Source organism: Lethenteron reissneri, chromosome 25, assembly GCF_015708825.2.
Source record: "Lethenteron reissneri isolate LAM-NWPU_2019-01 chromosome 25, ASM1570882v1, whole genome shotgun sequence".
NCBI lineage: Eukaryota > Metazoa > Chordata > Hyperoartia > Petromyzontiformes > Petromyzontidae > Lethenteron > Lethenteron reissneri.
In genome coordinates, this window is record NC_083803.1 from 12,625,932 (window position 1) to 12,642,824 (window position 16,893).

The 16,893-nt window shown below is 45.2% G+C and overlaps 1 protein-coding gene across 4 annotated transcripts in view; it reads left to right on the forward strand.

Moving 5' to 3' along the window:
- The window catches only part of LOC133347250 (ninein-like protein), a 91,473-nt gene that overhangs the window by 57,743 nt on the left and 16,837 nt on the right, over window positions 1-16,893 (forward strand). For 3 of the 4 annotated variants that reach the window (XM_061559360.1, XM_061559362.1, XM_061559361.1), the window contains 9 exons: window positions 319-408; window positions 1,392-1,524; window positions 2,687-2,776; window positions 3,954-4,075; window positions 4,970-5,751; window positions 7,937-9,034; window positions 11,870-11,939; window positions 13,485-14,009; window positions 16,602-16,718. In XM_061559360.1, coding sequence (XP_061415344.1) covers window positions 319-408; window positions 1,392-1,524; window positions 2,687-2,776; window positions 3,954-4,075; window positions 4,970-5,751; window positions 7,937-9,034; window positions 11,870-11,939; window positions 13,485-14,009; window positions 16,602-16,718 — 3,027 coding nt within the window. The remainder of the gene's footprint in view (window positions 1-318; window positions 409-1,391; window positions 1,525-2,686; window positions 2,777-3,953; window positions 4,076-4,969; window positions 5,752-7,936; window positions 9,035-11,869; window positions 11,940-13,484; window positions 14,010-16,601; window positions 16,719-16,893) is intronic. The other variant, XM_061559363.1, reaches the window with a different exon arrangement.

Consider the following 16,893-nt stretch of genomic DNA (forward strand, 5'->3'; position numbering starts at 1 on the left):
CACCACCATCTATAAAGGGCTTCCAAAGGAGAAGGGCACCATCCCACAATTATTTAAACGGAAAGACCATTTTACGTGGTGTTCCAGTTGTTGTTGGATTTAGAGCCCTTGGTCAGTCCACTCACTGCTGCGGAAATAACCTCCTCATACATGGGGTTGTTTTGATCATGCTTTAACCGCGCTGGTTTAGCACCAGTCAAAATACCACCCGCCACTGATGTCATCCATCGTCGGTAGTTGAACTCAGGACGGCGACTTTTCTGTTGATGACGCTTCACAATGACGGGCTGGCCACGCGCGTGCACTCCGTCCGCACAGGGAGATGATCTGGACCCCACGAGCGCGGAGTTCTTGGCGCGAGAAGAGCGCTTCGCTCACGTCTTGCGGGAGCACGAGCAGCGGTGCAGGGTGAGCGTCTCCCCCCCCCCCCCACTCCTCCTCTCACGCGTGCAACCCCCGCACCACCAGCCACTCTGTGTGCAGATATTTACGCAGGGAAACGAGTTTATTTTATATCACCAAGGTGAGAAATGGAAGGGACTAGGATCATTTGCAAGTGTGACCTGGGGCATTAGTCTGCCGGCATGGGGCAATGATGGCGATCTATAATCTCGGTTGAGCGACTTGCGGTTTGATCTTTGAATCTAGAAAAGTTGGACCCAGTACTGGCACTCAAAGGCCGATGGTCTTATCCCGGTCACCAATGGTAACACGAAAAACCAGGAGGACTTCTTCCAGCACTGTATTGACAAATTGACATAAATTACTATTCCTATTATAATTAAATGTGACGAAGTGATCCAGTAAAATAAAGATAATTTATGAGATCTGGAATAAATAGATAACGTTGTGGAGAAGATCACTCGATGCAGTATTTGTTCAAATTCTCATACATTCGCTTGCTAGTCCTGAGAACAGCAAGCTGGGGGGGGGGGGGGATGCATTGGCAGCGCCATTAATTGTGATGCGTTCCCTCTCGGCCCCGTGAGACCACCTGCACAGCTGACACTATTCCTTGACACTGCTAGAGCTAAATTTCGATTTAAAGCTTTCGTGACTGCAGGGATTCATCTTCTTGGTTCTTTCGGTAAAGTCACGTAGAATGGAAATAATAAAATAACAAAAATAAAACATAATAAAACATAATAAAACATAATAAAATAATTCTCACGACGTTTCGGCCACAACGCAAGCAGCCGTCCTCAGGTGAAGAACAGGTCTGTCGAGAAGACAGACGGCTGCTTGCGTTGTGGCCGAAACGTCGTGAGAATTATTTTATGATGTTTTATTTTTATTACTTTATTATTTCCATTCTACGTGACTTTACCGAAAGAACCAAGAAGACTGCTAAAGCTGTTGTTGTTGCCGCTGCCGCCGCACCCGCTTCGTAGGAAATGCAGGACCGGATCGACGAGCTGCAGTCGGAGGTGGAGCTGCTGCGCACGCGAGCGTTGCCCCGCAAGGGCGGCCGCCTCAACGGGGAGAGGATGAGCCCCGAGGGCGGGGAGGAGCTGGGGCAGGAGGGTGCGTGTCGCGCGCGTCACGTGATTGTGTGCTCGACGTGAACATTGTGTGATTGTGTGCTCGACGTGAACATTGTGTGATTGTGCGATCGTGAGCTCGTGTGTTAGTGCGATCGTGAGCTCGTGAGCTAGTGCGATCGTGAGCTCGTGAGCTAGTGCGATCGTGAGCTCGTGAGCTAGTGCGATCGTGAGCTCGTGAGCTAGTGCGATCGTGAGCTCGTGAGCTAGTGCGATCGTGAGATCGTGAGATCATGAGATCGTGAGATCGTGAGCTCGTGTGATCATTCAAGCAGTGTGTTCCATGTCTTGCGGCGCATCACCAGCATCTTTCACATATATTATATGTAACGCCTTTTACATATATTATTATTACTACATGTATATAACACCTTTCACCTGAATCACAGCGTCAGATTAATAATTACACTTAATATTGTTCACGTAAAAAAAATACACTTGTGTCAGCAGCAACATCATTAACAATTCACTTGCACTGGGCCAAAAAATATATTTTTGTCTTTAGTTTATTTTGCACACATCATATCATAAATATTACACGTAATTTTGACACCAATATTTTCATCATAATAATTACACTTGATCAGCGTCTTTCACTTAAATTATATTATCATTACAGAGCCTCTTACATACGTTGTCAGCAGATGGCAGTGAAGCAGAATTTATTGTTGTACTGTACTGTATTCCAATGTCTATGCTTCCCTGCCTTCACTAACCTGCACTGACCAGCATAGTTAAGTATGGGCAAGTAGGCCCCATTACCTGCATGGCATTTAGAGACTCCCATCCATCCAGCAGTAGATTGACAGAGGCCTGTACATATACAATATTGTCATCAGCACCATCAAACTTGCATGGCAACCTGTACACGAATGACATCATTACACCTTTGACCTGCCATCATTATGACACTTTCTAATTCCAGTCACACAATTGAAATATAAATCTCGATGAAATTATAAGCATTAATTTAAAAACTGTTTAATTCGTGTTAAATATTATTCAGCCACATTCAAGGGTTGGCGGTTTGCCTGACATCCCATTACCACTTTGTCAGCACAGCGAGCTAAGAGCCCCTTGCAAAGTGCTGTGAGACCGTACCTCAGGGTTGACTTTGCCCCGTGGATCGCTTCTCTGTGCTCCAGATGCTCGGAGCATGTCGGCGAGCAGCATAGGCAGCACGGGTTCCCTCCGCTCCAGGATCCGCAGAAAACTGCCCGACATCATGCGCAAAGGTGTGGCCCCTTGAGAGTTTTCGCAGGGGGCTGATCTTCAGTGGCAACTCTGAGCCGACTCTGGAAATTGCACATTTCTATGGCTGTGGCCTGGTTTTTTGCAATTGAGAATCGCCCTCTAACAAAAATATCCTATGATGCTGTAGCAGACCGGTTGGCTCGAAGGTGAAGAGTGCTGAGCTGCCACCGCTGAAGTTTCTAGGTTTGAATCCATGCAGCTGCCCATGAATAAATAAATGTCCTGAAGTGTAATGTGTTGATGGCCAATGACTACACACAAAATAAACCATTGGTAAAAAAACAAAAATGCACTTCAATAGGCTGGATTGCAGCTCCGGGTTTAGAAAATATTTGTCAAATTAACAAACTCATTGAAGAACACATGGGAAACACACTGACCCTTTCTGTGTAAATGATAAAAACAAAAACGCACCTGGAGAAGTTCTTTAAAAAATATATATACACGGGTCATTCTCTGAGACATGTGAGATTTCCTCTTTGATTCCTTGCATCAAGACGATGCCCACCACGCCGGCAATACCTTTGGGAAGAACACCGAGCACTATCATTTGAAAAGTTCCACAAAGCTGTATTGAGTTGAGTAGACCCCCAGACCAGAATGTGCATTTGTAAAAGCTTGTGTTATTTGAGCGCTGTATTAACAGCGCTAATCCCTTAAATCAGATAGAACTGGATTCAGCCTGCCAAAAGTCCATTGGGATACACACAGCTTTCTTGGGGGTATCTTCTGATCTCTAATTAATAATATTTTATTTGATATTTTCAAACTAACATGTTCCTAGAACATAATTATTTTTAGCATTTGATCTTGAAAGCATCCAGATAATTGGCACTGGTTCGTGCACTTGACTCACATGGGGAAAGGTTGTGCATTCAAATAGTTGTCGTATTTTGATGTTGCCTAAGCCTATTTTCCCATCCAGGGTCAATAAAATTAACACCACTTTACTAGAAGTCTCATAAAAATGTGGAATCTACTCCTCAGCCAGTGGTAGCCAAGGTGCCACATCAGGACCCCGCTTCAGCACGGGAGAGATGGCCTCACTTGGCAAATGGTCACGTCGCATTGAGAGAACGAGCATTAAGTTGCGTTTGTTTGCCGGATGCGTGTTCTCATTCGGCATGCCGCTGCGTTTGCTCTGCATCCGTGCCGCAGGCGTGCGCTCCCCAGAGGCGGCGTCGCCTGGGCTCAGTATCGAGGCCGAGCTGGTGCTGGAGAATCTCAAGGAGCAGCACCAGCAGGAAGTGTTTCGTCTCACCGAGGCGCTGACTTCCAAGGTAAGCTCTCTGCCAGCTGGCGGGGGGTCGGACACATCCCAGCGGTAAATGATGTGGCACAGACCACGTGGGACCACTCCACAATTGACAGATTTGAATTAATAATGATAACCGTTTAATACGCTTGGTATTCACTGCATTCTTTAAGCACCAGGCTATCGCGAAGGCGCTGAGTTTCACAGACATGTATACTCTGCCAGTCGTAGGCGGTGTTGCTATGTGATTTAACCCAATTTAGTAATTTGTGAGTATTTATTTTTTATTTGACAAATTTATACTGTGACGTCGGCACACGTGGCCTACTCTTTTATTCGATAACGTCACAAAATATTTGAGTGGCCGCTTGCGTTCGCGACAGTGTCTGGAATTGTAATATATTTCTGGCCAAATGTGCATTTGTTATGTGTGTGCGTGCGTATGTATGTACGTATGCATAACTTATATACAGTAATATACTGTATGTTCTATAATATCTAGACAGCTGGCAGTTCTTCACTCACATTCGGAAGTTTATGAGTTTAAAACCAGATTGGGTGTTATCTACTCAGTCCATCTTCTCCCAGGGTCAAAAAAATATACTATTGCTTGGTAGGATGTCAACACTGTCAGGGCCAAACAACCTTTAATACAGCACTGACCCACACCTGCTTGAGCATGGAGACACTTTTACTGTTTAATTCCACAAGTGTCACTTATTTATTGCCCCCAGCGGCATAATGATGATGCACTCAGTTCACTGCAAAAGGAGATGAATGCTCATGACCTTCCAATTGTGAGCCACAATGCCATCTGACCAAATAAAAAATATCTATTTATCAGCTCTTGAAGGACCTTTACGTAGTTAAGCGAGCGCCCTATGTCTGAACGATGTAACATTCTCGCTCCTCTGACCAGGAGGAGGAATTTGATACGAAGCTCGAGCAAACCCGGGCAGAGGCAGAGAGGAGGGCACGCGACGCGGAAGACCGTCTCGAGGCGAAGGTGGCCGACGCCCGAGCGCGGCACTCGGCCCTCGAGGTCCAGGTGGCCTCGCTGAGGGAGCTCGTTGAGGAGGCGAGGGCTCAGCGAGACGAAGCCCTTGCACGCCTGAACGAGAAGCGGGCGGAGGCGGAGGAGAAGGCCTGCCTCCTCGACGCCATCAGCAAAGAGCACGTGCAGCAGTTGGAGAAGAAGGTGGAGGAGGGGCGGCAGGAGGCGTTCAAGTCCAACGAGCAGGCCGTGCAGAGGTTGCGGGTCGCGTTGAGTGACAAGGAGCAAGAAGTGGACAGAGTCTCGGCGAGGTTGAGGGAGGCCGAAAAGGAGAGTGGCGACCTGCAGTCACAGCTGAGTGCCAAAGACGAAGAGGTGACCTCAATCAAGAGGAAACTGGACGAGGTGGAGAGGGAAAAGGGTCGGATTCTGTCCACCACTGAGGCAGACATTGAGAAGATCCACAACAAGTTGCAGGCCAATGGAGTGGACCGAGCCAAGGACTATGAGGCAGAGAAGCTACAGATGCAGGCCATGCTGAAGAGGCAGAAGCTGGACATGGAGAAGAAGCTGCAGATGGAGAAGGCAGAGGTTGAGCAGCACTTTGCGCTACAGGTGTCGGAGTTGGCCAGGCAACTGGGCGAGGAACGCGAGAGGATGCAGCGCGAGCTGACGGACCGACACCAGGCAGAGATGGCGCAGCAAAGGTGAGAGCGTCACGAGGGGAGAGAGGGAAGGGTGCTTGATGGATGTGTGTCTGTGCATGTATGCGAGTCGGAGAGAGTGTTTGAGCGAGGGCTTTATTTAGTCGTAGTCAAGTGAAAGTGTCTCCTTGCTCAAACATGAATTGGATGGCACTCGCAGTCATGTATGGCACTGGAGTCACCGATGGAAATTCCACAGCTCTATTGCAGGATTCAATATCTTCATATAAAAAATGCTGCTTACTGTAAAGTGGCATATTTTATTGACCCCAGGGAAGTGATGGGCTAAATTGCTCTATAGCTAGAATTTTTTTTATTAATGGTGTTGTAAATTATAAATTGAATGCTCTGACTACAGAGTATTAATCACCTGTATTACACAATAATTGGTGACGTATTCACGAACCTGCTGGGCTAAGGCAGAGCACTCGGCTCACATTCAGAAGGCAATGAGTTTAAATCTTAAGCCAGCAGTCAACTCTACCCGCGATAGATAATGTGTTAAGTAATTAAGGAAGTGCTTGGGCAGGACACATCACTCGAAGGGAAATGACAGAATGGCTGCCAGAGAATGGAACGCATCCAATAATATAGCCGCCGATGAGATGGAAAAATGAAATCGGCTAGTTTGCGGATTCTTAGTGGAGTATTGCATCAGAGAATCATGAGAGATGAAGTAACACCCTGCTAATTACCAGTAGTTGTGTTATGGAGGGACTGGCCAGCAGACAAGCACCTCGGGAAGTGTGGAATTTCAGCTGCTGACTCAGGGCTATGGTTAAGAAGATGAACTCTCTCTCTCTCACGTTCGCTTGAGCAGGGAGGCACCGACTGTGAGTGAATTTCTCACATAGACTCTGCGTTAGGCTGAATTTGTTTCTAAAAGCTTCGTTTTTTTCGCAGCATATTGCCGCTGGGCCCTGCCGTGTTCTTGTTTTGTTCGTCTGGTTTCAAAGCCACATGTCCATACTATGGGGCTGCGTTGTGGGCAGCAGAGGGCATTGCAGCAAAGGCACGTACAGTAATTGTTGTCCTGCAAACGTATGCTCACATGTCTACGTTCGCCACCTTTCTCCAACCGTCACTGACCAGCATGGTGAAGTATGGTCAAATAATCTTCGTGACCCTTGTGATATGGGGAAGCCCCTCGTCGACCATTGTATTGCCAAATGGGGCATGTGCAATACCACAGTCTGTATTTCTCGCTATTGCTCAGAGTTCTCTTGTCAATTTGCCTACGTTCCTGAGCAAACTTACTCAAGAGTTTGATTCGAGTGATGAGTTTTCACTTGCCTTACCTGTGCATTCCTGGGTTTGCAGCACAGTCTGTCCCGCACACAATGTGTTCTGTATTTTCCTGCTTTTTGCTTTATATTTGGCTCAAGAGTGAAACTTGTTTCCAGATACAAATACTGTATATGAAAGTAAATATTTTATTATTTTGTTGTTACATTGCATAATCAAGTTTTGCTCGGTTAGTTTTTCTCACTTAATTTTGTGTTCCGATATTTAAATGCCTATTTATTCCTAAAGATGCAGGGCCAAGTGTTTTTCCTATGTGGCAAAAGCAAGACGACTTATTTTATAGAAATTTTAAATATCCATTGATTTTAGGGGCAATTGTAGAAAAGATCACGTAAAAACATAATTTAGATATTCCTCAAAATAAAAATTGGTAAAAAAAATGTATAATAATGCTATTGTATATAACCACTATCATGCATTAAAATATACAATTTCAGAATAATATGCAAGAACAAAACACAGAATGACATGATCGATTACAGCTTGAGTATACTAATAATAGAATAACACTGATGTGCATATAACATAATTAGCAGCCAAAAAATGTAATGTGAACAGTGGTTGTTATTTATGGGGAGACTGGCCCCTAACAAAGGAATGTTTACATATTTGCCAGTGGTTAAGCGCTGCCATAGTGAGACCACTTACATTTATTGTGTTGTCATTATTTAAACATGATCATTAAAATAATGTACTTTCTGAACACACGTTCAGAAGATACATTATTACGAGCACAAGGCCTGGGCAAGAGGTGTTTGATCATGAGCGGCAGTAATACGGCCATCTCTGAAGCTCTCACGGGAGCAGTGGCGTCGGGGGGCTCCGTGGCAAGACCCCAGCGGGGCCACGACACGCGGGTGTTTAATGATGAGCCTGATTGCAGTGTCGGGAAAACACCTGGACACGTCAAGCGGGTGCACTGGAAGGAAGATTTGGAAGGCTGTGCAACGGTAAATAAGGTTAGAAATGAGGATGGACAGCACCTCGATGGAGCGCTCGCACCTGACCGGTGTCAGCCCAAGGTGAAATTGAAACCAGTAATGAAAATTTCTAAGCCCGTGAGGAGTGCGGAATTGGAAGGACAGGCGAAGGGACGGAGAGTGCAAGGCACGACGGCAGCAGAGAAAGGTCTCGATGAAAACATTGGTGGAAACACGTGGCAAGATGCAAAGAGAGTTCGCAAAAGCCTTCAGTCCAATGATGCTAAAGAAGATGCTAAAACCAGAATTGCAGTGATAGTTAAAGATGGGAACCCTCACTGCAGACAGGACAACATTAACGTGGGCACCACTCTATCATTAATGGCGTGTGCACAACGCAAGGATGCACTTTTCCATGGTAATGGGACCCAAATTGATGCTGGCAAGTCAGGGATTGAGGAGCCGAGGCTGAATGTGAATCGCTGCCTGGATGTTGGTGCTGCTGGAGTCCATAAAGGTCCCATGCTGCCAGTGAGCCAAGTCCAGCGCAGTGTTCGCCATGGAGGCCGCCCCACATCCAGCTGCGCCGAGTCAGAGACGGAACTGGGCGTCTTGCAGCCTGTGGGTGATGTGTTTATAAATGGGCTTGAAGTTGCGGCGCACGCAGATGCGGCGATAGCAATCGAATCTTCCGAGGAATATGGACCCAATGGCACTGCTGAAATTGAGCTAGGGAAGGAAGCTGTTAGAGGACAGGTGGCCATCCCAGACATCGCCCCACGTGGGATCGTGTGGACGCAATGGAGCGTGAACGAGAACGTGAAGAACAAAGTGGCGGGATGTCGTGGCGTTGAAGACGAGATGTCTGGTGAAAATGAACGAACCGTGAAAAAGCAAAGCAACTCGAAAGGTGGCGATGCAGCCGAACTTGAAGACGAGGTGAAGTCGTCGATCGGTGCTGCCGGGAAAGAGAGGGCGGCACTACAGGCGGCCATCTTGAGGTGGTCCGCACTTGCTCGGAGGCTGGAGAGGGAAAGGGTGGCAGCGGCAGAGAGGCACAGGTATCGTCCGTGGCCTCACCCAGCTGAGTCCGCCAATTAATGCGCTTGCATGAGTCATCGCTGGCAACTAACATGCAGTGCAGTCCATGCACCCATCTTCTGCTGTGTTAACACCTTCGCCTACCACTGCTTTCTTGAATTAACAGCAGTGATTGAGAGGAGGAACTTTGGTGTTTTGGAAAACAAAAAAATTGCCCGCTGTTTCAGATACAATTTTGTCCCATTCGTTTTTAAGTGAAAGTTTAAAGTGATTTCTGAACCAGCAACCCATGCCACTCCTGGATAAGTGCTTGAATGACAATTACAGGGTTAGCATTTTCAAAGCTCTGTTTTGGGGTTAATGCAGTCCATCCCTGCGGGGTCGATAAATAGAACACCACTTTGTGGAAAGTCGGCAGTGGCTATCCAATGGGGAGAATTACTCCTACGATGGGAATGTGGAATTTCCACTGCAGGCTCAAGACATACGAGTGGTGTCACATTGCTCGCTTGGACAGGTAGTCTCTTAGACATTTTCACGAATGTAACCCTCGCGGCTTTTTTTTATTGCCAGAGTAGAAAGCCACTGGTTTTGCATTCATGCCACTGATTTACAGAGATCGACCGTGGCTCTGAAGCCGTGTGTATGCATTTGACGTTTGAATGTCCACGTGTGTGCGTGTTTTGCGGTTAACTCGCTGCGCTACAACCCTGGCGACCCCAGTTCAATTCCTGCTTCACGGCCAACACCAGTAACGATTATCCGAACCGGACCTGGGCCTCCCCTAGGTCGACTCGGCCTCAAATGAGTACCTGGTGCGGTGTGTTAAAAACATCGCCACAGGGGAGACAAAGGCGGCCGGGCGTGGTGTTGGCCACCCACCCCCCCCCTCGTGTGCCGTGCCGGCCTTCATAGGTGCCCACTAACAGCACTTGCCCCAACAGTCTGTTAAGGCTACACGGGGGATCTTTGTCTTTGAATCCCCAATGCATCAACACCAGCACATAATTATTTCCTCACTGTCCGTAACATAATTTCATTGGCATATAACACTGTCATTAACCATGAGAAATGTCTCCATTGTCATCAGTAGGCACTGCAGTGTTACTAATTGCATTCTTACAGTCCGTCTGAGTGCTTTCATCGTTTGTATGGGTATTGTACCTACAATCTTGGTTATGATGTTTATTAGGTTGTAAAACGTGCCTCCAAGTCCATGCCTCCCAAATGTTGAACGGTGCGTGTCGTCGATGTTGGCCCGGAGACACAGGTGGAAATTCCTTATTCCTATGGGAGGGGCCAAAGGACCTGTCATCAAGTTTTACTAAATGTCTTGACCCTAAAAGGAGGGTGGATTGAGTCTCAACCCCTCACCAGGATTCAAACTCGCACGTTTTAAATCACAGGTCAAGAGCTCTAGTCATAGCTGCACCCATCTGAATATATATACTGTACCATATATGTATGTAATATATAAATATTCTTAAGTTTTTTCGGTAAAGTCATGTAGGTAAAAAATTCAAATTAATAAAAGTAAAATAAAAATTAACGTTGCCTCCGAAACGTCGTGATTTTTATTTAATTTTTATTTAACTTTTATTAATTTTTATTTTTTACCTACGTGACTTTACCGAAAAAAACTAAGAATATGAATCCTTGCAGTCACGAAAGCTTCAAATCTAGAATTAATGTATAAATATATACTGCACACAAACATTGCCAACGTGGCAGAGGACCGCATTCATAAGGTCTTCAGGTCGAATCCCAAATTAACCATCTCCTACAAGGAAATGATACCACGAGTTCCGCAATGTGAAAGGCCAATTGTGGTTATTCTATATTTATACTGGCCTTCACCACAGGAATGTGGAATTTCCACCACTGATTAGGAACAGCGATGAGCACGACCTCATGCATGTCTGAGCATGGGAACTCGCTGTGACATTGATATAGTTTTTATTCAGATTGTGCTATTTGGTGTCACGTTATGCGACAAAGAATCCATTCTGATTTATTGCAGTGGAGTGCATCACCCCATGTTAAAGAACAGCCCATGGATATCATAGAACTATGTGTGAAATCGATTCAAGTGACATTTTATCCACATTGGGGGCAGTTTTTTTTCCCACCTGCCCCGACAGTCAAAACATGTATAACTCTTTGGGCTGAAATGTTGTTAAAATTATATGCAAATGTAATATATGATGGGGGGGGGGGGGGGGGGGTTACAGCAGTCATTGGTGACGGAGCTATGCCCATCAAATCACTACACTTTGAGAACCTGGTTTTAATCAGGGGCAGTTGTCCAGATTCAAACCCATGATCTTGGCCTGCCAGCTCCGCAATCTGCCTCTTAACCGCTCTCACACTTTGACTTTGCCTCTTGGGAAATCCTTCATCCAGCAGTGAATTGTGAGAGATGATTGTAAATATAAATAAATATGCATGTGCCATACGAGCACAGTATATGCTAAGCCTATGAACCGGGTCGATGTTACAGAAAGGTAAAAAAACACATTTTCGTACCTGCCTGTCACTTACTTCGTGACCCTTAATGGATACACATTGGGCCATTTATTTATGACCTTTCAGCTATAAATATATTGTCATTAAAAACCCGTTGCACAAAGTGGAATACATCAGCGATGGGGTGATTAATAATACGGTTAATCAGTAGATTGCATTTTTTGAATTACCAATAAATGTGATAGAAATCAATTGTGCGAGTGGCTGTATGGCGAACAGAACGGGCGTGTGAAAAATTGCTCTGCTTGCACAGGAGCAAAATCTTTAGAAAATTGATCTGCTCTCTCTCACGCTCTCTCTCTCTCGGTATCTCTTGTTATCGCTTGCAGAAAAACTGTTGAGCAGCTGAACAAGGAGAACCTTGATGCCAAGAAAATCATGGAGAGTCTGAATCAGCAGGTACACTTTGACCTAGGCCAGCCGACTTACAAAAAAATATCTCAGTGCTGCAGTACACGATCGATTCAGTGCCACACAGCTTCCGTTATACAACGCCTTTGTTTACGAATGCTGCTATACCTTTGTGTTTACTCGTACTGTTTGGTACCAAATAAGTGCAATTTATTTTGGATTTCCAAAAATAGGACTAAGAAATATGACTGCAGGTGTTTTTGAGTGTTAAAATAATCTGTCCAGATGACTCGACCCATAAAACAACTACCGATTTGTGTAAGTGTGTTTTCTCACAGAGATAATCTGCCAATAGCTCAATACCTAAATGGGCCCTGCCCAGTGCATGTTGAAGCATGGGGATCCTTCGACTTTTACTCTGCAATAAAATCGAATATCTTCTTGTATTGTTACCGTGTATGTGAACTGGCTATGCAGCTGTTGTAATGTAGAATATCACTGGCAGAAGGGGAAGCAGATCATATGCTTTACATGTAAACGATAGTGACCCAACAGGATTTTTAGTTAAAATCTGACAGCGTTGCGCATGTAGCATAATTCAACATTCAAGGACAGTCTGGTGGTTGGAGTGTTCACCACTGTAGTACTTTGAAATTTTTTTGACAGTTGGAATCACTCCTTGACTCAATACTGGTTCAAAAAAAATGCTCAATTCAAAAGTCAACAAATGAACATGTCTCCCAGCTCAGGTTAACATGGAGTGGTGTTCGTCTCCATTGGTGTCCCTAAGATAGTGGCGGAAATTCCACCCCCAAAGTGGTTATACATTTGATTAATCTTCAAGGGCTAATGGGCTGAGTAGACCCTCAAATGGGGTTTGAACCCAGAATTGTTGAATTCTAAAGCAAGCAATCTGTCCACACTACCACTACCTGGTCAGAGTTTGAATTGCAATGGAATCGAGTTATAATCAATGTGAAGGTGACCAATATACTACCCAGCCCCTGATATATGAATAAACATTAAACTATGGCAATTTCCTGGCCAGCTGGCCTTCATGAGGAAGTGATGTTAAAATATCCGTTAACGAACTGGATTGTAATCAAGAAACTGCAAAATAAGATTCTGGCTTTCATCGTCTTGGTTCTTATGGTAAAGTCTTTACCGAAAGAACCAAGAAGATGAATCCCTGCAGTCACGAAAGCTTTAAATTGAAAAAGATTCTGGCTGTTTATTCTAGGTATGTGTGGAAAATACGAGGCATTTCATAGTAGTATTGGATAAGTTTTGTAATAGTACATGGTAATAAAGAATTGTAGGTTGGACAAAGAGGAGGTTGTGATGGGTGGCACACATGTGCAGGATGGAGGAGCCCAGGTTCCAAAGATAGGCATTGGAGTGGCAACTAAAGATTGGCAACCATGGGGAAGACTTACTACCAGAAGGTGGGATACTGTAAAAACAAACAAGGAAATATCACCTGTTGTCTGTTAAAGCTGATGGATGAGGGATCAAGCAAAAGTAAGTGATGAAATTGTGTGGTGGTATTATCAGCACTGGCTATTAACCTTGTTTACTGTGCACCCTTGGCAGGTCTTGGACAGGAGTGCCGAAGTCGACACTCTGCACTTGGACAACGGTAACCTCACTTCACAGTGCAGGAGCCTACAGGCGGAGCTGGAGGCCCTGTCTCGCAAGGTCACGAGCAAAGATCAGCAGCCGAGTCATCCACAAGGCTTGGATGCTCTTGTAACTATGGGACAGAACCAGACTGAGGCATATGCTCGTCTGGAAGAGCCCACGAGTCACATTTCTTCAGGCCTTCCTCATCATCCAAGTCAGAAGGAAATGGTTGCCAGGCAACCAGATAGGGCCGAATCCTCCCCGTGCCTGGAGGGTCCAACGGAACATGTCTCCTCAGGCTTGCCTCACCATCCAAGACAGAATGAAACAATCTCAGAACAGTCGGGCCTAGTGGAGGCCTCATCTTACATGGATGGCCCCTCTCAAAATGGCGCCCGACCCTGCCATCCCAGTGGGCGCGAAGCCATTACCAAGCAGCGCGAACAGGCCGAAGCCTCTCATCGTCTGGAGGCTGAGCAGCAGCGACAAAAAGAGGTTAGAAATGCACAGCGACATGGTAATAACAATACGACAGCATTCGCATGAAAAAAGACAATTGAACAAGTTTAAAAAGTCTGTTTCTTTACTCAAATGAACATTTGGTGATGCTCATGTCTGCTGGATGACACAAAGCCAGTGCTGTAAATTCTACATTCCTATGTGCGAATGCCAGTTGGTCCACATAACGAGTGCTGTTCTCAAAGAATTACAGTAAACTCTTGTTAATTCGACACAAATGGGGCTCTGGCCTTGCCGAATGATCCAATATTCCGAATTATGTACAATGGTACTCCACCGTGCCTCCTGCCCTAATATTTTTTTTTACACAAATTTGTTTCCCAAACTCTTCACACACCATACGCATTGACACACCTGCATCAATTCTATCCAAAACTTTGGATTTGTCTCGCAGACTAAGGGATTTATACTTCAGTCCCTTTCTATTGCTTCTTGATGTAGGTGTAGATGACATTGTTGAGAGGTATTGGCTTGCACAGAGTGCATAAACAAGGTAAAGTCCAAAGCAACAGGTCTAAATTAACGCTCACCACACGCGCCACCACCAGACCGAGTCGTTGTTTAGGTCGTGGCGTCGCTCCACGTGTATGCCAAAATTTGACCATTCGGTACAGCAATTCGGCTCGTGGTGAATTACTAATACACCATATAGATGCCGAAAGCACAGCCGTGCCGAATTATCCCCAATTACAAATTAATTATCAAATACCGAAATAACGGGATTTTACTGTACTCACTTTTTTTAACCCTGGAGAGATGATAAAAGGCTGGGTTGATTTCCAATGGGGATGTGAACTTGCGATCTTCAGGACCATAGCACCACCGAGCCAGATAAATATCCAGATTTGAAGCTTTCGTGACTGCAAGGATTAATATTCTTGGGTTTTTTCGGTAAAGTCACGTAGGTAATTTTATTTTTTATTTTTTACCTACGTGACTTTACCGAAAAAAGCCAAGAATACAGATAAATATCCTTAACAATTGCAGTAATAACTTCAGTACAGTATGTAATGGTAAGGCCATTGAGTTGAATGTCCTAGAAGTGGCTTTCGCGTGTTGTCCACCAGTCAGCCCTGCCTCTTTTGTATGCTCCCCCCCCCTGACTCAGCAGTCCCAGCAATATGCAACATTTGACAGATGTATAAATCTCTTACCCATTTTCCATTTGTGCTAAAGCTGTTTATAATTGTTTATGGAACGTGAAAACACTCGATTGCAAGGCTCATCGTACTAAATGATTGCTTGCCTGTCACTGCCCACGCAAACAATTTGTGCCAGAAAATAAGGAAAGAATTTCAGCGCTGGCAAAACCCTCCTACAAAAACGATAATAATAATTTTATTTTATATACCGTCATTCATGGAAATTGCATCTAAAAACGCTGAACAATTCGAGTGACATTTTAACGTAAATAAACGGATGAGAACACCACAGGGAAATAACACGAACAAAATCAGCGTATGGGGTAAACACAACATGAACCCGGCAGGGTCACAGTAAACATTCGAGCACCCAACATCAGAACAAAGGCCAGGGAATGACCACAGATATGTCCAAAGCACCAACCCTGGAGGGATCCCCTCAGTACCTCAGAACAGCCAAGAGGGCCCGATATTGCCACATCTCAGAAGATAAGTAGGTTTGAGCATAGATAGTGCTTTGATGGGTGACCACCTACATAACAGGTGTGATAAGCTGTACAACTCTTTAGGTAACATCAGAGAGCAGTGCATCAAAATCCAGTGTTGTACTATACTTGTGTGATCCCACGTCTTTGCTCTCCTTTCTTCAACCTGCACCGATCATCATGGTGAGGTATAGTCAAATAACTCAATCTGCATAACGTGAGGAGGCCCTCATCCAGCAGTGGATTGACTAAGGGGATGTTTGTGCGCACAAACACATTCCTGCCCCCTCTGTGAGCGGATATAAGTACAATCTTGATTCGACGCTTTCGTGACTGCAGGATTCCATACTCTTTTGTTCTTTCGGTAAAGTCACGTAGGTTAAAAAAAATAGATCACAACGTTTCGATCGCCACACAAGCAAGTACAGTTCACCAATGCATTTTCTACACTCTCTTCAGATGCCCACACCCAGCCCTGCTGCCCTACCACAATCTGTCTGTGCGTGGTGGTTGCTCATGAAAGCGCCATCCCAACCCTGCTGAGTTCTTGAGATCTGACGAGATCAAGCATATTTCGGGGTGCTTTGCCCATCTAGCCAAATTCAACGAAACATACCATTCAATGTAATTTATTTCAAATGTATATTTAAAGGTATTCATGGAACACAAATACAAGGTATTATTAATATGTTCATTGAACTTTTTCTTCTTGGTTCTTTCAGTAAAGTCACGTAGAAGGGAAGTAATAAAATAATAAAAATAAAACATAATAAAAATAATTCTCACGACGTTTCGGCCACAACGCAAGCAGCCGTCCTCCGGTGAAGACCAGGTCTGTCGGGGAGACAGCGTCTGAATGCTAGAATGGATTCCTGCAGTCAAAAATATTCATTGAACACGATGGATGTTTTTACCGCTGTCCCACTGCTTCCCCGGCACAGGCCGAGGCCCGCATTGCCAGGCTTGAGGCGACCGTGGAGGCAGCCGAGCTGAAGGTTCGCCTTCTGGAGGAGGAGAGGCGGACACTCAAGCGGGATCTGGCGGCCTCAAAGGATAAGGTAGCTCACTCCTTACCCAATCGACTTGCATAATGCGCATGCATAATGCACGTTGATTACCATATAAATGACCCAAACGGAAATGGATACCCATAGTCATTTATATGCATTAATTAATCTCCCCCCCCCTTCGCGCAAGAAGAGAACACAAGTCTTCACATCTACGCCTCTATTT